At 41.5% G+C, this 26,863-nt stretch overlaps 1 protein-coding gene across 2 annotated transcripts in view; it reads right to left on the bottom strand.

Moving 5' to 3' along the window:
* Ccdc186 (coiled-coil domain containing 186) overlaps positions 1–26,863 on the bottom strand; it is a 36,652-nt gene that overhangs the window by 4,863 nt on the left and 4,926 nt on the right. Inside the window, exons 1-14 of one of the 2 annotated variants that reach the window (XM_052761405.1) lie at positions 25,499–25,615; positions 22,355–23,046; positions 19,787–19,913; positions 18,157–18,285; positions 16,965–17,177; positions 16,019–16,138; positions 9,750–9,854; positions 8,931–9,029; positions 8,672–8,758; positions 7,850–7,992; positions 5,291–5,546; positions 4,232–4,421; positions 2,835–2,915; positions 990–1,200 (exon numbers count right to left, since the gene is read on the bottom strand). In XM_052761405.1, the coding sequence (XP_052617365.1) occupies positions 990–1,200; positions 2,835–2,915; positions 4,232–4,421; positions 5,291–5,546; positions 7,850–7,992; positions 8,672–8,758; positions 8,931–9,029; positions 9,750–9,854; positions 16,019–16,138; positions 16,965–17,177; positions 18,157–18,285; positions 19,787–19,913; positions 22,355–23,040 (2,447 nt within the window). In that variant the 5' untranslated portion in view covers positions 23,041–23,046; positions 25,499–25,615. Of the gene's footprint in view, positions 1–989; positions 1,201–2,834; positions 2,916–4,231; positions 4,422–5,290; positions 5,547–7,849; positions 7,993–8,671; positions 8,759–8,930; positions 9,030–9,749; positions 9,855–16,018; positions 16,139–16,964; positions 17,178–18,156; positions 18,286–19,786; positions 19,914–22,354; positions 23,047–25,498; positions 25,616–26,863 lie in introns of those variants that run through there. The other variant, XM_052761404.1, reaches the window with a different exon arrangement.

The following is a 26,863-nucleotide window of genomic DNA, read 5'->3' as shown; positions in this document are numbered from 1 at the left end:
GTTAGGCCAATAACCTACGTTGGTGTAGATTTTCCTTACTAGATGGTCTCTTAACCTGTCCCTTTTTTGCTGTATCATGGTAGTTAAAGAAATATAAACACAGCTTGTCTGTTTCTTTCCTTACGTGTATGTAAATATTTTAGTCATTACTTTATTGGTTTGATTTTAACAGTTTCTATTAAACTCTATTTTGCCCTTTCTTTTAAAATCTACAAGCAAAATTTTCTATAGGTCTAAAATTATTTCAAAATAACTTTAAAAGGTTTAGGAGCAGACTTGCATATGAAGACAACTCTTACTGCAGTGTGATGTTTGTGAGAGGAATGTGACGTCACAGACTGTGGCTCAGTCAAGCTGGGTTTGGAGCGTAGCTGGGGGTCTGTCCCTCGCAGGTAAGGGCTGGTCCTACAGATCTAGAGAACCGACTCTGCTGCTGAGTGGGCATGAGTGGGTCTAAGGAACTGATTAACTAGTCCCAAGTACAGTGTTTTACACCAAGAGGAGCTCAATTATTGCCCTATTAGGTTTTGACCAGTAGGAAACAACTCTCAAAACTCCATAATATCTTTTAGAGTCACTCACTTTTAAAAGCTAAATACATTTTTTTTAAAGTCCCAAGTTATTTTAGTATGTTAAAAAGCAAAACCTCTACCCTCCACTCCCTCTCTCCTCTCCTCTCTGATGCTCCCCCTTTAAGAAGACAGTTGGTTGTCTTTCATCTTTGTATCCCTTAGACCTAGAATACAACAGGTGATCAAAAAAGATGGAGCCCGAGATGTGTAGGAATTACTAAGCCAGGCACAGAGCTGCTTGCCTATAGTCCCAGCTACTCAAGAAGCTGATGCGGAAGGATCACGTGAGCCCAGGAATGCAATGCCAGCCTGAATAACATGGTGAACCCCATGGAAAAGATCAGCGTTTCACCAATTTCCCAGGCCACGCGAATGGCAGTCCTCTAACACAGGCTGTGCTACCACAGTAATACATACTTGGTTTTCTTTCTTATCTCTTCTACCAGCTGTTTGATGTGGTCCTCCATGAACTCTATCTTCTCATTCTTCCGGGCATGCGCCTTCTGCAGCCGCACTATCCTCTCAATCAGCATGGCCTTGTCCACTTCTGGGAAGTTGTCCACAGCCACTGAGGAGCTGGTATTCTCTGGAGATCGGTCTTCAGCACTGCTGCGAGCATTAAGTGACCCTGAAGACAGAAAAGCAAGCTCAGTCAGAGTGCATGACCGGGGTCCCCTCATCTCATCCATTCTAGGAGCACTGTCCAATGTTGGGCAAAGAACACAGTGGGCTCCCTGTGGAGGCCATTCTTCTGCGAAAGCACAGATGACAGCAGGTCAGCAGTGTCGGTTACATTGCACAGGAACGAGATGGAGAACAGAGAAAAAATCTTCAAAAATAAAGAATAGCAAAAAGTAAACGATAAGAACATTGAAAAAAGGGGGGGTAGGAGAGGCAAAGAGGCGTGTGTGGGAGGGGAAGGGAGGGAGAGGTGCCACTGTTCAAATCCACTCAACAGTCACATTACTAGTGTGCTTGGACACATTATTGAACCCTCGGTGGCCTAGGTTATTTCTGCTAAAAATAGTAACTTACGTCACAGGATTGTCACCCCATTTAGATGCCATTACTACAATGCACGCAACCTAGACTTTGTAAACGTCAGTATTCCAGCAGACCATGGGAGATCAATGTCTGAGCCTCTTCCCCCAACACAAATGGCCTCCTCAATATTACAGACCTGAGGCAACGATACCCTAGCCCCATTACACAACCAAGTAAAACGAGGTCAGCTGGGACTTAAGATACAGTGGTGATTTTGAACCAGGTACTTTCTGGTCACATGTTCTGTTACTATGGTAACTGCTGCTGAGGCTTTGACCCTAACACACACTTCTTAGACTCCAACAGAAAGAAAATGAAGGATCAAGAGGGAGAGAGGCAGAGACAGAGAAAAGAGAATGAAAACAGATACACAACTGTCTCCTCCATATGTGGGAGATACCCATCTATAGGTTCAACAATCCCCAGATTGGAAATACTTTTTAAAAAGTGTCTACACTAAACATATACAGATTATGTCCTCAGCATTCACACTGTGTTAGACACTAGATATTATCTACACACTCTAGATACGTGATGTCAAAATGATTTAAAGTCTGTGAGAGGATGGCATAGATGATACACAGAGACTGTACCATCTTATACAACTTTTTAGTATCCACTGCATGCTCTGGAACCATCCCCTGTGGATACCAAAGGAGAATTACAGGTATAAACCTGATGCTACATAAGGATGGCCATTTTGTCACTTCTTAGGTGTTAAAATTTGGAAGTAAGAGAGTCCACATACCAGATACGGATAGATACAAATCTAAATTTCAGAATTAAAAGAAGTACTGCACAGAATACAAACATGGCAGGTAAAGAAAATGGGGCTCAGTCAGATAGAGCCCAAGACAAACCTGGAACCTTGGCAAAGAGCAGGATGTAAATATCTGATAAGGTATATTTTCCATAATATAATTATATGTAACTTCTAATTTATGTTTCAAAATGAAACAAAGCCTATAAATATTTCTTAAAAGACTATTATTTATTTATTTATGTGTTTATTTATTTATTTATTTTTCGTTTTTCAAAGTCACAGTTTCTCTGTGTAGTTTTGGTGCCTGTCCTGGATCTCACTCTATAGACCAGGCTGGCCTTGAACTCAGAGATCTGCCTGTTTATGCCTCCTGAGTGCTGGGATTAAAGGCGTGCGCCACCACCATGCAGCAAAAGACTATTTTTTAAACAACTACCAACTAAGCTCATTCTTACCTGATGAACTAGAACGGCTTCCCATGCTGCTAACTTCTTTATCGTAGTTCCCATTCTCAGTCTGGTCTAATTTTCTCCGTGCTGTTAGAAAAATAAATGGATTACTTGTGACAGTTTTAATGGCCATTTGCTCATGCCATCTGACATTAACTGCTAAAGTCACTTGGGCAAAAATGGCCTAGCCCACAAGACAATGGTCCTTGAGATATATCTTAGAACACTGGGGATGCCATTCACATAAAATGACTTTTGGAAATGTACACGTTAAATGAAAACCAAAGATAACTGAGAGCAGTACTTTTGCTTACAATGACTTGAACTTTCAGATCCTTCTCAGTATCAGAAATCTCTCCCAAATTTGCCTTCAGTTACATTTGCAAAAAACATGTCGAGAGAGCGGTGGACCAGAGATGATGAGAACCGACTGCTCTTCCAGAAGACCAGGTCCAATCCCCAGCACCTACACGGTGGCTCATGACTGTGGTGATATTTTGTTTGCAATCTAACAAATAAAGCTTGCTTGAAGATCAGAGTGTGGAGCTAAGCCACTAGTCAGCCATAGAGGCACACATCTTTGATCCCAGCATTTGGGATCTCATGCCCCCAGCACTAGGGAGATGGAGACAGGAAGTGATATGGCTGGGCAGAGAGAGGAATATATGACGGGAGGAGACAGGGGCTCAGCCCCTTTCATGCTGAGGATGAAACTCCATAACTCCAGTCCCAGAGGATCTGATGCCCTCGCTGGTGTCTATGAGGAGCAGATAAGCAGGTGGTGCATAGTGTGCAGGCCAAATGCTCACAGGCATAAAAACAGATAAATCTTAAAAACAAAAAACAAAAAAACTGAATTCAGCTGGCCTTGAACTATGCAGATGAGGATGAACTTGATCCTGCTGGATTACAGGCATGCATTAGCATACATGAATTTGGGGGGAAAAACACATTTAAACAACTTTTGCAGGTAGCAGAATGCAAAGCAAAAAGGTTGAGATTTTCCCAACTGGCCACAGGGAGTTTCCTGATTTTCACCTCCTGTGGTTTTGTGAAAAAACAGCCTTTAGCATGAAAGCAGACTACTCACAGGATTGCAAGTTTAGCCATCTGAGTATTTGTAATTTAGTCTGTGGATGTTAACACAGTGAAGAAGAATATACAGGCTGAGCACAGTGGCACATCCCTTTATTCCTAACACCGAGGAGGGTGAGGCAGAAGACTAGGTATGTAAGGTCACGAAGACTGCCGCAAGGATGATGACAAAACCTGAGCGTAAGAGAAAAATCAACCCCACACACAGCTGAACGCACACAGGAGCACACAGAGCCAGTGCGCCTCCTGTGTCAGATCTCTAACACACACAGGCACATTCTGGGGCCCAACATGCAAGACACGAGTACCTTGCTGGAGCTGTTTGCTAAGATCCTTGACATTGGAGGCGTGTTTGCGCCTCTGTGTTACTAACTCATCCTTCAGTTCTTCCACTTGGGTGCTCAGGGCTTTAACTTCTGTCTGCATAGCGGAGAGCTCGGCCTGCAGGCTCTGGACCTCCTCTTTCCGCAGTCCCTCCTCTCTGAGCAATCTGCTCTCCTGAACAGAAAGTACGATATGGTTACAAAGCACTGGATTTTTCTTTCTCCAATTATTGCTCAATTTAAAACCTTAACATTATAAGGGAGAATAGACTCTCCTGTGACAGCTCCTCCTCATCTTCACCCAGCAGCTCAGGGAACATCAACAGGGTCGGGTGACACCCTGTGTGGGACACAGCTTCAGTGTAAGTCTCTGAATTTTTGGAAGACTCAAATTTCTTTGTTTCTTTTTTTTGAGACAAGGTCTCACTATTCCTGGCTGGCCTGAGCACTGACTCTGTAGACCAGGCTGTCCCTGAACTCACAGAGATCCACCTGCCTCTGCCTTCAGAATGCTGGGATTAAAGGCGTGCGACACCACTTGGCTCAAATCACTTTTATGAGCAACTAGACGGCACTTTTATTACTCAGGAATATTGTACCATTCTAAACTACTAATAAATAAATGCCCTAAAAAAATGGAGACTCCAGTTAGTACTGACAGAAATCATGGTTTCCTTATTTTCAAAACTGTAATATTCTTTATCATTTTAGAAAAATTCTATTATAGGAATTATATTCATTAAACAGAAAAACAAATATATTTTTACAAAATTTAAAAGACAGATATTCCTAGAAGAACTAAAGCTAATTACACTAGACTCCGCCTATATAACTAGAGAAATTCAACCTGTGCTTCTTGCTGCTGTTTTAAGAACGGACGCTAGGGGCTGGAGAGCGATGACTCAGTAGTTAGGGGCACTGCTGCTCTTCCAGTGGACGGCAGAACAGCGCCATCTGCTGGCCTCCGCACTGTACTACGTGGTGCACAGCCACGTGCAGCACACACCCATTAGGAGGAAAAGAAGGAAACTTATACTCACTCACCAAGTGAGCGTTGGTCTGTGTCATGTGCTCGCACTGGCTTTGCAGCTGACTTTCACTGCAGGAGAGGCTGTCCACTTGTGACTGCAGAGAGCAGGACTCAGACTGCAGCTGTGCGTTCTTACTAGTGAGCTTCTCCGTGAACAGCAGGAGCTCAGACTCCCTTTTCCTGCTGCCTTCGATGTCTTTCTGTAGGTCATTAATCAAAGAATTAAGGCTTTCCATTTCTTCCTTCAAATGTTCAATTTCTTGTTTACCACTAAAAAACAAAGTTTGTATTGAAGAAAAATTAAATAAGCTATTAAAAACATTAAATTAATGGTGTGGAAATTTTCACTTAATGCTTTACAGAGGTACTTGTGGTCGTACGTCCATTCAAACACGACAGTCTCCTATGTTAAGGGAAGAGCTATGAAGGTAAGTGAGCAAGGCTTCCAAAGAGCTTTTCTAGTGAGCAGGCTAATGGCAGGAGTGTGGTGACACACTGAGCAGGCAGGCTGCCTGAGCTCACTGGGTATGACCACCATCCTGTGAAAGGGCAGGCAGGCTTCTGAGCCACGCTTTGTTGTTTTTGGTTATCTGCCTCAAATGTATCTTGTTGCTGCACTATGAAAATAGCCACACTCAAAACTCAATGGAACACTGTGGCAGTGTCCTAAAAGGCCTTCCGTTTACAGGAGATGGAGCAGCGGTTCAGAGCACTGGGTCTTGCAGAAGACCCAGGTTTGGTTCCCAGCACCTACATGGTGGCTCATGACCATCTGTAACTCCAGTTCCAGAGACCTCACTTTCTTTTCTGGCCTCCAAAGGTACCAGGCATGCATGTAATGCACACACATACAGGCAGGTAAACATGCATATACACACAGTTTTTAAAATCCTGTCAATGTATAAAAGATAGTCAGTAGACAGACAAGAGATAAAGGAGTAATCACAGGACCCACAGCAGAAGTGGAAGGAGTATCAGAGGAGGAACATGCCCTGCACCAGGACAGGGAGAATGGTTATGAATGCTGACAGCTCAGAACTGAGCACAGGAAGCTGAAAGAAGAGGCACCAACAGCTCCTGTTTCCTGCAACTGATCCCAGGCTAGGAGGGAGAAAGCAGAACACCTCAGGAGGGAGGAGGCCTGAGGGGGACAGGGCCGGTGACAGGCACACTCGACCCTAGTCGAGGAAGGCAACTGGGAGGGTGAGCAGCACTTCTTCATGGAGATGAGCAGCACAGACAACACAAATTTAACCTGACCCAGGCTCTGCTAGATGATATCATGAATCAAGTTTGTGTTGTGGATGACTGACTGATAAATAAAGCTGATTGGCCAGTAGCCAGACAAAAAGTATAGGAGAGAGGAAAATTTTAAAAAGTAAAAGGCTGAGGCAGAGAAACGCTGCCAGCCACCATGAAAAAAACAGATGTTAAGATACCAGTAAGCCACGAGCTACATAACAACTTATAGATAAATAAAAATGGGTTAATTTAAGATATAAAAACAGTTAATAAAAAGCCTGCCATGGCCATACAGTTTATAAATAATGTAAGTCTCTGTGTGTTTACTCGGTTGGGTCTGAGTGGCTACGGAACTGGTGGGTGAGAGAGATTTGTCCTGACTGTGGGCCAGGCGGGACCAAAAAAACTCTAGCTGCAAGTCTAAGTGATTTTGAGACGTCAAGGAATGATGTCAGTTTCTGACCTCAAGCCACACACATGCAAAGTTAAAGATCTAGGCACAGATTCACGTTTCCCTTTCAGAAGAATGACAGCTGTGAAGCTGAAGACAGATAGACTGAATTCACCCCCACCTGTGACGGTTCCTGAACTAGAAACTTTGATTTGACTTCTAGGAGTCAAAGACACAGACTGAAGAACTGCCAACTCTGCCTTCAGAGTGCTGGGATTAAAGGCATGCGACACCACTTGGCTCAAATCACTTTTATGAGCAACTAGATGGCACTTTTATTACTCAGGAATATTGTACCATTCTAAACTACTAATAAATAAATGCCCTAAAAAAAATGGAGACTCCAGTTAGTACTGACAGAAATCATGGTTTCCTTATTTTCAAAACTGTAATATTCTTGCCGGGCGGTGGTGGCGCACGCCTTTAATCCCAGCACTCGGGAGGCAGAGCCAGGCGGATCTCTGTGAGTTCGAGGCCAGCCTGGGCTACCAAGTGAGTTCCAGGAGAGGCGCAAAGCTACACAGAGAAACCCTGTCTCGAAAAAAACAAAAAAAAAAAAAAGAAAAAAAACAAAAACAAAACAAAAAAAAAAAACCAAAAAAAAAAAAAATAGAAATTAAAAAAAAAAAAAAAAAAAAACTGTAATATTCTTTATCATTTTAGAAAAATTCTATTATAGGAATTATATTCATTAAACAGGAAAGCAAATATATGGTTACAAAATTTAAAAGACCAGATATTCCCAGAAGAACTAAAGCTAATTACACTAGACTCCGCCGCTATGACTAGAGGACTCAACCTGGGCTCCTAGCTGTTGTTGTAAGAACTGACGGTGGCTGAACTTACAGACAAAATGAAAAGCTTGCTGCTCATTCCATACCTCTGAAGCTCCTCCTGGATCTGATCTGTCGTTTTCACTTTGTCCAGCAAACTCTGAATTTCAGCTTTCTGACGATTAATAATTTCCCTGTATTTTGATAATTCGTCTTCAGTTCTTAAGCGTTCATCTTCTAGACATTTTGCCTATAAAATGATCACAATCAAGCTGAAGTACCTCAGACAGGAGGGACACACAGCAACCCGAGACACACGCTACAGGGCTGGTGAGAAGACGGCAGGAAGTCGCCCTGCTTCTCCAGACTCCCCCATCTCTCTCCCTTCCGTCCCAGCCGTGGAGAGCTGGCTGACACATGGGGAAGGACAAGGCACACATGGCACAGACCTACTTCTAACATGTGGAGACGGCACTAACAGTAACATGAACACTAACAGGGCCGTCACTCTGACAGAGACTACACACATGGGATTCACTCATGTCAGGAACTAAAATAATACCCGTCCTGCTGTGAATACAGCCAGAGTATCCTCAGTCTTAAAAGAGTGTTTGGTGCTGACACCACCATAAGGTCCGCACCCTTCCTGCCACCTGCTTTACGGTCCTTAGCTCCAAAGCCCACGCGTAAGGTACAGACACTGCAAGTGTGCTTGAACAGGGACGCATGGCAAGCACTTCCTGTGACTAGCACGCACTCAACTCAACAAGAGTCGGTTGCTCTGCTAAGAAAATGCTATTTTTTCCCTGAGTTCTTTTATTTTAAAGAACTTCTAAGTAAGTATTCCTTCCCTAACACTTTACAAATCAGTAAATTCTAAGTGAAAGATATTTACCTCAACTCTGAGTTAGGCCTGAAGATTTGATTACCTTTGTTCTCAATGTCCGGAGCTCATCCATACCCTCCTTAAATGTCCTCTTCAGATCTTCCAGTTCCTTTATTTTGGCATGATGCATCTGGAAAAGAGACACAAATCCTAATGCAACACATGAGCACTGGCAGTTTTTCACCTGCTTCTTCTAAAAAGGCCTTAGATGCAGACAGTAATGAGTACCCCATTCCTTTTGTATTACATAGTCTAGCCTGTCATATATTCATTATACAACACAGAAGAACTGAACTCCTCACCTCTAGCTGGTCAGATTTTTCTTGCATTTGTTTTTCAAGTTCTCCTTTTGTGACTCTGAGTTTTGCATCAAGCTCATTTGACTTAATTTCTTCTGATTCCTAATGTAAAAACAATGAAAAGTATTTATACTGTGAAAATGAACAAAGCTTTGCAATCAAGTTTACTAATTGTGCAGTAGATTATGCAGCTAAAATTAAAGAATGCATTGAATGATTTTAAATGTTAACTTTGCAGAACCAAGAATAGTGCACTTTGGGTTCACAACATATTACAGAAGAATGTCTTTTAAGCTGTGTATTTCTTCACTCTCTTCATTATCTTGACATTTTCTAGGATTTTTTTTTTTTTTTTTTTTTTTGATGAAAAGATCTCTAATGAGTCTGAGCTGCATATGTGGTGCAATTGTGTGCCTGTGGGCCCATGGAGGCCAGAGGTGACAGCAGGTCTCTTCCTCAACTGCTCTCCACTCCACCTTACTTTTGAGACAGGATACCATGCAACCTCAAACTGACTGGCCAGTGAGCTCCACAGATCGGCCTGCCCCATCTCTCTTCACCCTGCCAAAGCCAAGGATATAGATGCATGCTGCCATATCCAGCTTTTTATGTGGGTGCTCAGGTCCTCATGCTTGCATGGCAAGCATTTTCCCCACCAGGGTAGCTTCCCAGTCTTCAACTGCAGCTACTTTAACACAGGAACTAACTTACGTTTTACCTTAACTGTCCTAAGAAATCCATATACACTTCAAATTTGGCAGAGATAGAAAAACCATGAAAACAGAGTTCTAATAATTAGTCTATTTCAAAAAGGAAACATACCTGATATGTTTTTATCATATCTTGACAGTTTTGCCGGATCTGATCAGCTTCTTCCTTTGCCTGTGTTAATTTTGACGTTGTTTCTTTGAGTTTATCTTTGGTTTCCTACAGTGACAAAGTGACAGAGACAAAATTAACCATGGTGATATGAAGAACAGTAAGAACAAAGATAGTTCTGCTTGTGATGGTTTGCATGAAACTGGTCCCAATAGACTCGGGGAGTGGCATTGTTGGAGGTGTGGCCTTGTTGCAGGAAGTGTGGCCTTGTTGCAGGAAGTATGTCACACAGGGTGGGCTCTGAGGTTTCAGAAGTTCAAGCCAGACCCAGTGGCTTACTCTTTCCTCCTGTTGCCTGAGGATCCAAATATAGATACAGAACTCTCAGCCCCTCTCCAGCACCATGTCTGCCTGTATGCCGCCGTGTTTCCTGCCATGACGATAATGGACTAAACCTCTGAAACTGTGAGCCAGCCCCAATTAATGTTTTCCTTTTTAAGAGTTGTGTGATCATGGTGTCTCTTTACAGCAATAGAACAGCACTGACTAAGACAATGCTGTAGCACTAGACTGGGAAGTAAGCAAGAGTCTAGCAGTAGTTTTTGTGTCTGATAAAGTGAAAATGGTCAGCACAGTTAATTGATGGATATTAAATAAGTTAAAATGAACAGTTTTCACCAAATTCCTCAAAATGACTATGGTGGTAAGAGAAGTGGAATGTTCAATGGTTTTCTGCACATCCCAGAGATCCTCTGGGTGTAGCTGTGACATCCACAAGAAGCTCCCTTTGACTGAACAATGCTACTAAACACGGTCTCTGTTTCTAGCTGCTCTACTAAAATGGCAGTTCTTCACACAGGATTTTAGGGATTACTCTCATCAAATCCGGTTGCTTTTTTTCCTCATTCTTATTCATTACTCGCCTGTTCCAGTCCTGACCACCCTGGCTCTTCACTCCTTGCCCAGTTCCCACTGAATACATGTATACTCTCTTCTGTGTGTCTTCATTGCTTGCTTTCTGCTCACCGGAGGGTGACTTCTCCCACCTTCCTGACTGCAGATGCCATGTGACCAGGCCTCTCAAACTGCTGGTCATGCCTTTCCTGCTATAATGCAAAACCATAGCCAAAAAGACCTTCCTTGCGCTTTATCAGGAGTTCCGGCACAGCGATGAGAAACAAAAGCAGTGACTAAAACCTACTGCATCTGTGGAGGAATGCCAGGCAGCAGCCTCTGCTCTAGGCAGGTCGGCATCGGCCCCTTTTGTTCTTATGCTTGGAACAGGTTTGCCTTTCTCTCCTAAACATCCACACTGCACCTAGCTCCACACACTACTCCATGTGTCATTTTAACAAGTATCATAATTAAGTATTTACTTATCTTCCTTGAGCTACTGGTCATTGATAGTAAATGGCCATATGTTAGAACCCAGTATCACTTAAAATAGAAATAATGTAATAATCTAGATATTAAAGAATCTCAGACTAGGTAACAACTGTGGTTCTGCATCTTCACTATCAGAACCAAGACACAGCTGATATATAGTTCTGGCCCATTTCAGTACCCAAAAACCACAAATGAGATTCCTGTGTGCCAAATAAATGTGACTAATTAAATGAACATTTGAATAAATGAAAAATATTCACATTGTGTTTAGGTTAAGGATGCTTACTGGGTTTGACCTACCTATCAAACGAGCACTTCCAGGCACTGTTCCTTTTTGTTAAATCTTGCATGCGTGTGTGTGTGTGTGCATGTGAACAGAGGTCAGAGGACAACTTTAGTTGTCAGCCCTCACCCCCCACCATGTGGCAGCTGCATGCACCAGGCTAGCTAGCCTACAGGCTTCTGGAGATGCTCCTGTCTCAGCCCCCATCTCACCACAGAAGTGCCCTGGGTTTTGGGGGATCTGAACTCAGTTCTCATTTGCACAGCAAACACCTTGATCTACCCAGCCATCTCCCCAGCTTTTACAGACTGTTCTGGGAAATGGCTTTATAAGCAAACAAATATCTCTACCCCTACGAAGTTGACATTCTATTGAGGAGTTAAATAAAAAAATAAAATACATAAGTAAAGGGTATGTTCATTATATTAGGGACAGGTGCTTAGGAGTAAAAATAAAACAAGAGTAAAGTTTAGGAGAGGGGTTTAGAGCTTACGCAGACTGGCTACGCAGTTTCAGTGAGGTGTTGGGTAAACACAGGCTTGAAAGGTGTAAGATGAGGGCTGGATATGCTGAGAGAAATCAAGGTTGAAAGCCTTTTGACCTGAGCAACTAAAAGACTGGCTTGTCATTTATTCAGATAGGGAAGTGACAGAGGGAAGGAAGACACTGTAAATTATTGAAGATGTCAGGTATAAAGAATGCAGTTGAACATAGGCATTGGTGTTAAATGTTTTGAGAAAGTTTCATGCAGCCTAGCTAGCCTCAAACTTGTTAGCTAGCTCAGAATAACCTTAAACACTACCTAAGCGCTGGGATCACAGTTTTATGGGGACTGAATCCAGGGCTTCATGCATACACTCTATCATAAACTGAACTACACCCCCAGCCTCTCTACTGCTGTTTAATTCAATGATCTGGTCTTCTGCAGTACTTCATCTGTTAATTCTACATGTTTTTCATCATGAATGCTGTATCAATATTAACTTTAAATACCACCCATGTTGCCTCTTATCTGACTCAAGCCTTTGTTTATCTCCTTGGAGATATAGAGGGTGCTTATAATTTCAACTGTAACATCCTTATGTACAATTCTATACTATGAGTCATTTTGGATCTGTTCCTATTGACTGATTCCTTTGTTCTTTTTTTTGTTTGTTTTTTTGTTTTTTGTTTTGTTTTGTTTCTTTTCAAGACAGGGTTTCTCTGTGTAGCTTTGCGCCTTTCCTGGAATCACTCTGTAGCCCAGGCTGGCCTTGAATTCACAGAGATCCACTTGGCTCAGCCTCCCGCGTGCTGGGATTAAAGGCGTGCGCCACCACCGCCTGGCTGATTCCTTTGTTCTATAGACTGCATTTTTCTGCTGACTTTGTATGCTGGTCATTTTTCATTAGGTGCCAAACATAGTGAATTGTGTACTTTCAGGCAATGTTTTACAATCATTTGAAATTATTTCTATAATTTGTCTTAGTGCACAGCTGAATTACTTGCAATAAGCTTGCTTTTAAAGCTGTGTGAAATGGCCTTCACAACTAAAGCAATATTTGCTGAGGGCTACTAGATGCCCTGTGTGCTAAGAGTCCTGCACTTTGGCTGGTGTCCACAGTAACATCGACTTCCAAGCCCTTGTGAGCTCCAGGGGTTGTGGGTCCTACTCCTTTTGCATTTCTGAACCCCGCCCTTCTCTTCTCCATACTTGGCACTCTATATCCTCAACCCAGAAAGGTGCTGGGTTTGGCTTCAATTCCTCTCCTCATGCTGCAGAACCCCAGCAATAGCCTCATCTGTTTCACTTCATTTAGGGATCACTAACCTATGCTGTCTTTTGTCTCAAGTCTGAAAACCTTCACTTCACATATTTTTATTGTTTTTTTCTCCTTTGTGCGTACACACGGTTTTGTTTTTTTAACCTTTCCGTTTCTGTATTTGGGGAGGATTTTTAGTTTAAAGTGGAAGGGTATGTCTGGATCGTGCTATCCCACAGTGCAAGAGGGCAAACAACAGATACAGAACAAACAGATGACGGCTTACTAAGCGTTGGTAAAGCAGCAACGCAACTCTCAGAAAGTTCTAAAGTCTGGCAGTGAGCCTCTGACAAACCATGACACTGAGGCAGCACTGGCCACAGAGACGGCAACAACTGCAGAGCCACAGGAAGCACAGCTCCTGGCTTTAGGCAGCTGAGCAGACAGAACACAAGAGCAATGCTAGTCACACAGGCCCCGGGAAGTTCTCTTGCATCCTGCCCGTCTCTGTAGATGCTGCTTTGATTTGAGAGACAACAGAATGCTAGCTTTTGGGGGCAGAACTGCCTGGCAAGCACCCAGCACAGCCAACCATGCTGCCAAAGGACCATGATCATATGTATTGCCAGCCATACCTATGCTCCAGTGAGATCTTCTTATTCTGAGGTCAGGCAATGAGACCATGGCAACCAGACAGATAAGCAAGTACATGAGGTACAATGTGGGAAGTCTTTCTTCATTATTCACTACATTCAACAAAACTTCTGTTTTTAAAGGCTAAACATTGGAGAAATAATTTTAGTTAAACCCACAAAGGAGCTTGGGGGAGATAATGATTAATTTCTGTAGTCTGACCTTGACCTGGACATCAGATACACACACAGTTTAGACTTCAATTCTGGTAACGTACGCTGGAGGGCTGACCAGGACCACTGCTCACAAAGGACCCAGAACCCACAGTACCCCAGTGTTAGCATCGAAGACTGAAGTGGGGCCCAGGAAAGTTTACAAAGTCTCTTGCTCATCTGAGTGGTTTCCCACGCTGCCAGATCACCTCTAAATCTTGACTCAGTTTCCTTCTCCCAGCCAGTAGGCAGATGCATAGGAGAGGTTAAGCCAGGGCCCTGGTCCAGACACTCTGAAGGCAAAGACTGTCTTCTCACTCTCACATGTCTGCATTACCTAACAGCACTGTACACAGAGCTAATGCTTGATGGCTAAACCCAAGGCCTTACTTAAAAAGAACTAGTAAACACCCAGTTTCCACACAGCAGGTCAGTATGCTTACTATTTTATGTCCTAACTGGTTCATCTACATCTTGTCACCTCACAGAAGTCAGCCTTCAGCTACTTCTCTGAACAAGCTGGTCTCACCTCTCAACACTGCCATTAGAAGTTTCTCACCATCCTATCTTTAAACACTCAGGACTCACAGATGTGCAAGCTAAATGCCAATATTCCAGTAGACCTTAAGATTCTTTCTCTTAGAAACAGAGATAGAGGAAAAGAAAGTGCCAAAAACATTAGAAATGACTGAGCAGGGTGCTCAGAACTTAGAGTAACTCGGGCAGTTAGAAATTATTTTTTGTGAATTTCAAATTTTAATTTCTCACCACATAACCCAGAGTACAGGGAAAATCTTGAGTAGCTAAGTGAGTCAGGTTGCTCCACTGCTTTCTAGGAGTTCTTTGTAGTTTCCCACACACCCATGGATTGTGAGTAACAGAAACAGAGCACACTGCTAATCTACCTTTGACCACTCTCAATACAGACTACCTACAGTTTTCTGATACTAACATACAAATATCCAAAGGTGATTAACAATTTCATTGACTTGGTAATCCTTAATAAGGCAATGTGGCCAGGCGGTAGTGGCACATGCCTTTAATCCCAGCATTTGGGAGGCAGAGGCAGGGGGGTCTAAGTTTCGAGGCCAGTCTGGTCTACATTGTGAGTCCTAGGACAGCCAGAGCTACAACACAGAGAAACCCCATCTCAAAAAACCAAAACAATAATAATAATAAGGCAACCTGGAATTATGTTTTAGACAGCATCATTAAGCCTACTTTTAAAAACGTGGAAAATAACACACTATTTCTCTAACACCACCCCTCTGTTTAAGCTACATTTCAGAGTTGATTTTTACTGTTCATTTTATCATCTGCAGATTTTTATTTCTCCAAAGACTAACTCTATCTGTGTTTAAACTATGCCATCAGTTACCAGACTTTGTAACTACATTTTATTATATTAATTTTTAAATAAAATGGTATTTGCAGCAAGCAGTTCAGGGACAGGGAAATTAGCCTAGCACATGTGTGTTCATGCACATACATGTTTTTGCTAGCATGGTAGCAATAGGATATTTATGAAAACAGATAAGCTATTTCTATTAAATTATATTTAAACATGGACATGTATTCTTAATTATGAGAATCTTAAGATACTTTAAAATTTTTCATTTTAATTCCAACAACATATATTGAAGTTTCCCTCCCCTCAAACTGAGGATCAAAAAAAAAAATGGCCGGGCGGTGGTAGCGCACGCCTTTAATCCCAGCACTCGGGAGGCAGAGCCAGGTGGATCTCTGTGAGTTCGAGGCCAGCCTGGGCTACCAAGCGAGTCCCAGGAAAGGCGCAAAGCTACACAGAGAAACCCTGTCTCGAAAAACGAAAAAAAAAAAAAAAATGATTAAATAACTTGGCAAATTTAGGTGTTATAAACTGAATTATAAAATTTAAATCCCTTTCTTACGATGATGACCCAACATGCAGAGTCGCCAAGGAAAGCCCCACGCCTCCTTAGCTGTCACCAAACTCTCCCTGAGCCCTCACGGCTGCCCCATGGCACCCGCACTCACCTTGTGTGAATCCATCTCAGCCTTTAGCTTGTTCTGTGCCCACTTGACTTTAATGACGTACGAGCTGATCTCCTCCTTTAATTTGTCTGTTTCTCTGATGAGTCTAGACATTTCACCTTCCTAAAAGGACATCAGGTCATTTTTCACTTAAACAATCAACTGTGGGTCTTTTACACCCCTGTGCAGTAACACAATAATTCAAGGGTGGGTACACTATGGCCCAAAAGCTATAAAACTGATTTAAGGTTCAAATGATAAGAGAGTAATAAAACTCTAAATCAAATTAACAGACATGAAGATAATTATTACCTAGTTTGGGTGCAGTGGAAGACAAACATACTCTGATTCTTAACTATCTGGCAGTAAAGTAAACATGATTGAGCTGGTTCTGCTAGAATCCCGGAGGACAGTAACAACATTTCCAAACTAAAAGACAATAGCAAGAGCTCTGAATAGCTAAAACTTCAGCCATTCAACCTTCTAGGACAGCTGTAGAATAAATACATTTGTCAGTAAGAAAATATGAATTCTAGTCTCCAGTAAACTAAGTATTGCACTAAGATTCTGGCCATGCTGGAGATGCGCTCAGCAGTGGTGACCTTGCCCGGCCTGTATGAAGGCCCAGACCCAGTCCCTAGCACTGCAGGGGGGAAAGGTATTAAATAAAAAAACAAGGAAGACTCTGGCCAAATGATATGTTTAATTCTAAAGCTAATCACAACTGACATTAATATGTACATATTTTAGCAAAGTTTTTTTTTTTGAGATACAAACTAATTTTTCCAACAGCTTCTAAAAGAAAGTTTTAAAAATGATTAAGAAAAGCCTTTCTACCAGCAACGAATGAGGCACCTAAAACACGCATGAAAGTAAGCTAAAAAAATACACTGTCTGACTGCTTCAGTCCTACACTGCTGTGTGACTAGGGAAGAGGCACAAGTTATACCTTCGATTCATAGAGTTGCTGCAGCCGCCCTTTCTCCTGAGAAAGCTGCTTAATTTTGTTAGTGTTTTTCTCCAACTCCTTATTTGCATCTCTAAGTTTTCTCTCAAGTGTTTCTTTTTCTTTGCGAAGGTCTAGAGACTCCTTCTCACCTCTCACATACTTCATTACCATTGCTTCCTTTTCTTGCCGGGCCTCTTCACATTTCTTATTGGCCTTAGAAAGAAAACATTACCTCGTATTAATAAAAATATTTTCACATAAAAACATCTACAGATAAAAACTATTTCCTGCAGTGCTGGCATATACTTTTGTACTAAGCTCCCAGCCCTTTCTTACTCCTTTTACTTTGGTTGGTGTGGCTTTTAGTGTATGTATTTCCCTTCCCCACATCTGCTTCCTTGCTGGTTTCTGTGCCACTCTGGGCCCCAGGAAGAGGACCATCCATCACAGTTCCTGTAACCTCACACCTGTCATGGGGTTTGGCTGGCAAGATTGGCAGGCAGACACTTGGAAAGGAAGAGTGAAATCCGGCTTCTGGTCACCAGGAGTCATCTAATACAACTACTCTCTCTGGGTTGTCCTGCTCTTGAACTGCTAGAACTAAAACATAAATATGCATCTGTTTTTGTAATAGAGTATCCATACTCAAGTGTTTTGTTGTAGCAACACAAAAAGGGCTAGTGAAAACATGCATACACAAGCAGGTGTCTCAAGTACATGTATATGTGAGTAACAAAAAGTCAATAATTAGCTATGGAACAAGGAAAGAGAGGAAGGGACTGGAGACACAGGTGAAGAGGTGACTCTCATTTTGTCCCATATATTCCTTAATTTATTAATTTTTTTAAAATTAGCATGTATTTACGATTGCCTTAGCACTGTTTATGATTTATTTTTTTATTTTTATTTATGTGTGTGTGTCTCTGAGCACAAGCATGTGAATGCTCTTGGAGGATACAAGAGGGCATGGGAACCCTGGCACTGGAGTGATAGGTGGTTGGGAGCCACCTGACTGGATGCTAGAATACCAACTCCTGACTTCTGCAAGGTCAGCAAGCAGTCTTCCCAGCTGAGCCCCCTCCAGTCCTTCGCTTCCTTTCAAAGCTCTTTCTGAGTGCCACCGGAGTCACAATAGCCATTAGATTCTAATAAACAAGCACCAAACTACCAAATTAATAGTGATATGAAATACCTGGTCCATCCTCTGGGTCATCTCTTTGTGGATTTGCTGAATTGTATTTTTAGCTGTGACATCCTGTGCAACTAGCTGATCTTGAGAAGCTTTAACTTCCTTATTCAGTTCCTCTATTCTTAATTCTAACTGTAAAAAGAATGATTTCCAGGTTATATTTTATAGCTGTACCAAACAGACCAATGATACAATTAATACATACAATGCAAATGAAGAATGAAAAATATGGATCCTGACTATTCCTCAGGTTCCCTCACAGGCTTTAGCCTTTAAGTTTGGCTTATATGTAGTAGACCTGGAGCACATAAAAAAGTCACAATTAACTACTGCATACAACAGCTTATAATCTCCTTTCAATTATGTGAAAGTGCAACAAATACATATCAAAACACAAGTAAATGAAAACTTGGTTGAATTTTTTATTATACAGCTGTTTGCTGCTGCTTTCATTAGACAGCTTTCTAGGAAAGAACAGGAAACAGTCATGAGCAGCATGACAATGCTTGTGTAAATGATGGGCAGTAGGTACACTCCAAGCCTGCATCCCCACTGTCTCCTAGCACTTTTAGTTGAAGTGTGCCTTATGATGTCCACACCAGGAAGAAAACCACAAGATCCATTTCTCAGAACATGCCAGTGCTAAGTCCACCACCCAGCACAGGACACTCCCACTCTGTCCACAGAAGAAAAAACAGCTCAGAAAAACCAAGAGCAGCTTTTCCTCCATTACACCTAAGCACTCACCCATCCATCCACTCACGCAGCAAACACACCCATGGAAAAGAGAGAAAGAAAGGTCCCAGCTATGGACACCAGTTAGCCTGGCATGACCTTCACAGTAGAACCCAGAACACTGGGAATGAAGCCGTACTAGAACCACAGTGAGAAAAAGATCCTGGGTGTCACTACTATTAACGACATCTTCTCTTAATTGATAAGAAGTTAAATCAAATCAAGCCTTGTTCATGGTTTGGGAAGAAAATGTGTCATATTTGGAACAGTTAAACGAATAATTATTTATATAAAATAATTCAGGCTCATTCTAATGCTTTAAATACAAAGTAGTTTCCTGTAGCATAAATCTTAAAAGGTCTTATTAAAAACAAACCTGGGAGCCAAGTATTGGGGTGAATGCTGAAAGATCAGGGAGACAGAACAAGCCACAGCCAACCTTACCTCACCAATTTCTCAGTTGATCTTGTTTTCTCAAACTGGAAGCCTCTGTGTCCTTATCCAAATGGATCTCAGCTGAACTGCTGCTAAAAGCCTAAAAGCTTAAAAAGACCTCTAGTTCCTGGTCCTCATGACTTATATACCTTTCTGCTCCCTTCCATCACTCCCTGGGACTAAAGGTGTGTGTCACCATGCCTTGCCGTTTCCAGTGGGGCTTTGAACTCAAAGAGATCCAGACAGATCTCTGCCTCCTGCCTAAACCTACGTTTAATATGGTGGCTGTTCTGTTCTCTGACCCTCAGATAAGTTTACTGGGGTGCACAATGTATCAACCACAGCTTCCTGCATTTGAAATGTTTTTAACTTATTACATGTTTTTTGTTTGTTTGTTTGTTTGTTTTCAGGAGTTTACTTTCTAAATTTAAGTATGGTCTTGGAAGAATTATTTTTTTTTTACCTGTTTAATTGTGTTCATATGCTGCTTCTCTGTTTCTGTTCTTTTTTTCAGTTCTTCTCTTAAATTGTCTTTTTCTGAGCAAATATTTAAGATGAGTTCCTGATGATTCTTATTTTCTTTAATTAACCTAAACATAAAAGGGAATATAAATAAAGCAAAAATGGAGATAAGATATGGAATATTATTTATCTACAGATTAGATGTAGACACCTATGATTATATAAGTCAATACTCTCAAGCAATCTTTTTATAATAAAGTACCATATTCATATAAGAACAAAACCCCACACCTAATGATGCCTTCTCAGAGCATGTCTTTGCCATCAAGTGATTTTATGTTTATGGATAAACTATTTCCAATCCTGTCTATATAAGAAAAGGTAGGAAGATGAGAAAGGTAAGAGCTGCTACTTTTGTTAGCAAGTCTAAATACTCACTTTGTTGATTCATACATCAGATATTTAAAAAAAAAAATCTCTGGCCAATAAGCCCTACTGGCAAGCACCTTACCACTGGCCACACCCACGGTCTAAATTTGTTATTTGTTATTCTTAGATGTCATGTACACACTCCACACAGACAACTATTCTCAAGAATGTAAGTTGGGTCATTGAACAATATTACTGATGGATGGGATAACAGAATACAGAGTGGAGTGGTATTTTCCTGGAAGCAGAAAGTAGAGGATATAGGAGATGAGATCCAAAGGGTACAAACTTCCAGGTTAAGACAAGTTCTGGGGAATTTAATGTACAACATGGTGATAATAGGGCTGGGGGTGTAGCAGAGTTCATGTCTATCATTTTTAAGGTCCTTTAGCATAATGCACAGAGGAGAGGATGAAAAAAAGGGAAGAGAATAAAGGAAAGGGAAGGGAAGAAAGGGGGTGGGACCAGACAGACAGACCCAGAGAAGGAAGAGAGGAAATTTGCAAAGAGAGTAAATCTTAAGGGTTCACACCACATACATAACTACGTGAGAGGATAGATATGTTTACTAGCTTGATTGCAGAGTCATAATGACTTTTAAATCATTGCACTGTACATCTTCAATACATATAATTTTGCCAGACATTTCCCAACTCAGACATTTGGGAAAGGATGCATTTATGAAAACTTCAATCAAAGGAACTCAATGTAGTGTTCTTCGCAGAATATTAAATGGAGGTAAAAGTTAAGAAAAACATCTAGTTGCTTACCTGAACCAACAAGTATTTTATTTGGAAGTAAAAATATTATATGTAAAACCACAACAACAACAAAAAAATCAACGAAGCTTCCAATAATATTTGACACTTCTATGATGCCGTAATGGTCACAAGAGTAACACCAGGTAAGTACTGTCTCTCTCATAGGAATGAACAATTTGACTCAGCCAACAGGACTCTTCCAATTTCAGGCTTCTCATTAACGCCCTAACCCCACTCTACCGCACTGCTCTTGCTCTGACAGGGTAGAAAAAAGAGGAGTTGTTTGTTTTGTTTTTTTACTATACTCCTAATACTTTTTAGTCATCCAACAATCGGTAACCTGATATTTTCAGTCATAACTGATAAAACTTCTAAAACCAAACTCATGAAGCAGTTTCTTAGTTTGTGTCTCAGGTACCTTACACACCTCAGGATGACTGCAGTACATACTATGTATCTGTAAGATTCCATGAGTCAAGATGTGTGCCAGTCACATAATAGCATATGATACTAGTGAGTGGACACAGCTTTAAATTTCTAAGTGTAAACTGTTAGGATTCAACATCTAAGAAAACTAGAGAAGGGCATCAGGAAGACTCCGTGAGGACGGGGCTATGGAGTAGATGCAGACTGCAGGGCCATGGGGAAGGAGCCCTAAGCCTGAAGGACAGGAGCACAGAGGGTTCAGGGCGAAAGCAGAGTGTATCGCAAGTCAGCAGTGTTCCAAGTTAGATCTAGTGAGCAGAGACATTCTTGAGAAAAAAGGATTTGATCCCCAGAACCTATGTGAAGGCAGAAGGGGAGAAATGACTCAAGAAAGTTGTTCTCTGGCTTTCACATGTGCACACCCCTCACATCATAATACACGCATTTTTTTAATTAAATAAATTAGAAAACTTAAATTTAAAAAATTTTTAAATTTTAATTAAAAAATGGAAAAATTAAGCTGGGAGGTGACAGTGCACACCTTTAAAACAAACCAACCAACAAACAAAACAAAAAACAGGCTGAAGAAAATCAAACTATCATCAAAACACTATACAAATAGAAAGAAGTCTAAAAGCACAATATGCTCAAATTCTGTTCTCCAAATTTTAAGCTTCCAGACTTAAATTTCATGACTTTCAATTTCCTTTTGAATTATTCTGACATAACTTGAATTTCCTTTATACAAGGTTCTCACTCCCTAACGCGCTTACACTGTTTACTCTTTATTTCCTTAGACTTAACTAACAGCCAGCCGAAGCAGCAGACGCGAGGTGCTCAGTTACTAAGGGAGTAGACACTCACTGCATTCTGAAATGAGATGTGGACAAGAGACTACTTTCCTTAGACAAAGTGCAGTTCTGCCCTGGTTTCCTCCCACAGACTAGACTTACTTCTTAATCGTGAGCTCCTGCTGCAAGTACTTGCCATGCATACACTTCTCAAACAGGGCTAAGGCGTGCTCGCCTTTATTCACTCCATTTGGTACTTGGTGTTCCTCTGCAAACTCTGCAGACAAGAGCTCAGATTCGATTTCTCCCAACAAATCATCTGATGCTGAAACAGTCTTTATCTGAGAAATGAGTTTCCTGGTGCAGTCTGTGTCGTAGAGGCTTGCTGAGGACGTCTTTGGGTCACTGGCTTCTGTAGATGCAGAGGACCTCAACTCCGCCAGTATCTGTGTCACCGTCTGTTCTGGGTCACTTGGTTTTGACACTTGTTTTGCAAAGTCCCCAGCAGGAAAGTTATCTACTTGTTCAGAGTTTTCTGAGTATGGGTCTGTTTTAACATAAGAATTCTCACCACCACCACAGTCTGAAATAAGGTTTTCTTGTTCAATTTGACAACTGTGTTCATTAGGTTGACATAAAATTTTGTCAGAGTTCAATGACAATAGTTCAGATTCAGTTTCTAATTTGTTGCTTTCATCACCAGAAAATGGGTTGCACGAGTCTTCTTTTAACTCAGGTGTTTCCCCAGTATTTGCATCAGAAGAAATGGAGGCCATGTGCTCTGTCTCTGACATGCTGACTGGCACCAATTCACTTTGCATTTCTTCAATTCTGCTCCTGATCTTCATTTACATCTAAGGAATCAAATGAATTTAAAAGATTAAACTAAGAGCCTTTACATCTCTGCACACACTCTATGACCATAAAGTGTACCACTCATAATTCCATTAATAAGAGCCTTCCCTAGAGGAAAAAAGAGGATAGCCAACCCAAAGTGGACACAGCCAGTAGGCCCGCTGCCGTCTCTCAGTATTTCCTCTCTTGGGCCAGCCAGCCTTACTAGTTAGTTCTGGTTTGCAGCTGCAGGTGTGCAGAGTAACTGGAAGACCAGTAAGGAGGAGTGCTCGTCAGTGTTGTGGGCAGAAGCTGCTACTGGAGCCCTGGAAGGGTGTGGGCAGGAGGACAGCAATGCAATGGGGGCACTAGACGAGCAATCTCAGAGCAAGACAGCACACAGTGCACGTGAGTGAAGATGACACAAAATCACCAAGGAGACGTAAAAGTAACAAGACAGCTTAAGCTCAGAGACCTTGCTGGGAACTGACCCTTGACAGGAAGCAGCTTTTCTCCTCGGTAGGGACCTGGGAACCCAGTTCCACTGTTGATTTCAAAGCATCTTCCTTAGCGAAAATCAAACAGAGCTTATATCTATTGTCTAGGTCAGCAAGAGCAACACTTTGACTAGATGAGAATACCTTTTTATATTATTTACAAAGGTTCCTTCTCTATGGAAAATCAGTCAACTTCAAAAATTATCCTGAAATATAGAATATAAAATCTTTTACCAGGGGCTGGAGAGATGGTACAGCAGTTAAGAGTGCATACTGATCTTGCAAAGGACTCAAGTTCAGTTCCCAGCACCCATGTTGGGCAGCTCACAACTGCCTGTACCTATAGCTCCAGGGGATCCAATACCCTAAGCTTGATCCTCTGGCACTGTACTCATATGCACAACCCTTAACCCCAACACACAGACACACATAATTAAAAATAAAAACTTTTTTTTTTTTTTTTGGTTTTTCAAGATAGGGTTTCTCTGTGTAGTTTTGGTGCCTGTCCTGGATCTCGCTCTGTAGACCAGGCTGGCCTCGAACACAGAGAGATCCGCCTGGCTCTGCCTCCCGAGTGCTGGGATTAAAGGTGTGCACCACCACCACCCGGCAAAAATAAAAACTTTTAATTAAAAAAAATCCTACTGGTCTTGATGAAAAGAATTGTCAGTGTCTCTGGTATGTTTCAACAGTGCACAGACAGATAAGTTACCAAAGACGAGACTATACTGCAACTGGGCAGATGAGAAACTACAATGAAGTAATTCCAATACGAAGTATGCATGTGGAAAATAAAGCAAAGATTAAATTGTAGAACAGAAAAATGTGTGCTCACATCAAACTTTGAGAAGGGTGATGATTAGAGGACACTGGAACCAGGAAGAGAAGATTGGCCACACAGAACCCTCAGAACACTAAGCAGGAGTGAATTTTGTTAAGGATGAATTATAATAAATGCTAAGACTTGTACAACATTTGATTCTACTGTATGATTTCCAGCACCCAGTGAACTCTCAAATACTTGCTGACCTAAGACCTGCAAAAAATAAAGCTAGTGCTTGAAGAACATTATTCTAAATGTAGAAAGGAGTCACTATATTAAGAAAAGCCACCCTGTCTGTCCAATTCTGTTCCTTTGGATCACCTGTGGAGACAACAATTACTACAGCCACTGATCTCAGGCTCCCAATCACTTCACTATGCTTCATCTACCTCCCAATGACACAAATGAACACTATCGTGCTGTAGATGTTTCATAAGCAAGCCCAAGCCCATATTGACATTAAAGACTAGACTGGACAAATAAATACAGTGAACACATAAGAATCTTGGTAACTTATTCTAAAAATCTTAGAATAAAAAAATGAATCTCAGACATGTTTACCAGTCTCAAAGCACCTTACAGACTAGCTCACTCAAAGTAACTTTCTTTAAAGATATAACACATGATATGATATACAATAAATGTAAGATATAATTCGCTACTGCTGACTTTAAAATCTTACACTGTAAAACTGCAGTGGTTTTAAACTTCATAACTAGTTAGCGCTCTACCAACAGAAGCTGAACTCACAGCAGACAAGGAATCCCTTTAAGAGAGAACAGATGATAAAGGCATTGTGACTCCCCAGCATTCCGTTAAGAACGAACAAATTTTATCAACTTTAAGGCTCTTATTTGTCTTTCATGATTTGTCAACAGAAAAACACATTCCTTTATTTAGCATCCTTGGTCTCCAGGGCTCACTCAACTCTTTCTCCCTTCTTAGCACTTATTCAGTTAGCTAAGTTGAAGCAGTAGCCCACAGCTGATGCTGAAATGAGTTTCCAGCCCTGCACCCCGAGTCACAGACACGGTGTTACCCCTCTTCTTCACACTATGCCTGTGCATATTAAGGTCTACTGCACACAGTCATTCCTACTGGAGCATTCTCCAGTCTAAACAAAGTGGCCAAACCGAAATTCTACTATAGTACCTGTACTAGGGGACCTTCCTGCCGATGGCTTCTCATACGCAATCATCCTTTTCTCCTTGGCTTTCCTCGTCTCTTTAACAATCTGTTCTGCTTTTCTGTCACTGCCCCCTCCGTGCAACCCAGCCCAGGCTTCATCTCACACCCGGAACATTTGCTTTCTCAACCTCCTTCAATCTCTCTTCCTGTAACTTTGAGACAAAGAGCAAAGAAGTTAATAGAAGGGCAGATTATTTGGGACAGTCACAGGGGTGGAGACAGGGTTCCTAAGGGAAGTGACGAATGATCAAATTCAGAGAAGCGATGATGTATGTAGTACACTGACTGTCAAAAAGGACCAGGAACCACTTGTGAAGCGAGCCTTCCATGATTAAAAAGGATCTGCAGCACTCTTGCTATCCTTTCTACACTTAGCACTTCTTCAGATGGTAATCACACACAGTCAGCTGAAGAGATGTACTGGGACCCTCCTCTTCCCTCTTTACAGTTTCAGTTAATGAAGTTCTGTCTCCACCCTAAAGAGGCTAGCAAAAGAAAACACAGAAAACCTGTCTTCTTGGAGTAGGATTAGACAGACACCACTGAGTCGAACAGTTAGGGACTGACAGCTTCAGTTTTTCTTCAGGGAGAATACGTTTGTGATTTTTTTTAACTGTCATTTTGTTTTTTAAATGAAATCACTGAGAGTCCTCACTCAGTAAAGCAGTCATATTAGTTTCCAAACATGATCTCTGGCCATATTCAGAAAATCCTGCTGTTCTACTGTAGTGTCATATTCCACCACGACACTCATGGTCCTCATCTTGCACACCCACATTTCCATGGATTTGCCCTCATCTAAAATGTTCTTCCTTTCAGTCTACCTAGAGACTGATTGTGCCTAAGGACTGATTCAAACGCCATATCTTTCTCTAGTTTCCTATTACAATAAGCACAAAAACAATCTCCAGTAAACTGAAACCACACTTCGTCTACACTCATCGACAGACACAGCCTTTCGTGACCCTTTTGAAGGAGGCCACCTTTTAAATGAGCGCAGTTCTTGCAACAAGGAAATTTACTCTAAACTGAGACTTCTGTAATATCGAACAGTAATAGCAATAAACAGATAAACCTAACAAATAAACTCTGTATGACATTTACTGCCATTTTTACAAATTCTGTTCAGTTCTTCTCAATAGTATCAGGACCTGGCTTTGTGAAATGATCTGGGGTGGAACAGTCTTTAGTGGGCTTTAGTAAGGAGACTTCTAGTGTACAAGACAGTGCAGAACAATGGAAAATGTATCACACATTCTACAGGAGCTTCATCTAGGTAACAGCAAAAATAAATAAATAAATAAAAATAACCTGTTTACCCAAGCTTAC

Source organism: Peromyscus californicus, unplaced genomic scaffold (assembly GCF_007827085.1).
Source record: "Peromyscus californicus insignis strain IS unplaced genomic scaffold, ASM782708v3 Scaffold_4__1_contigs__length_199733344, whole genome shotgun sequence".
Classification (NCBI taxonomy): Eukaryota; Metazoa; Chordata; class Mammalia; order Rodentia; family Cricetidae; genus Peromyscus; species Peromyscus californicus.
This window is presented reverse-complemented; position numbering and strand designations above follow the sequence as displayed.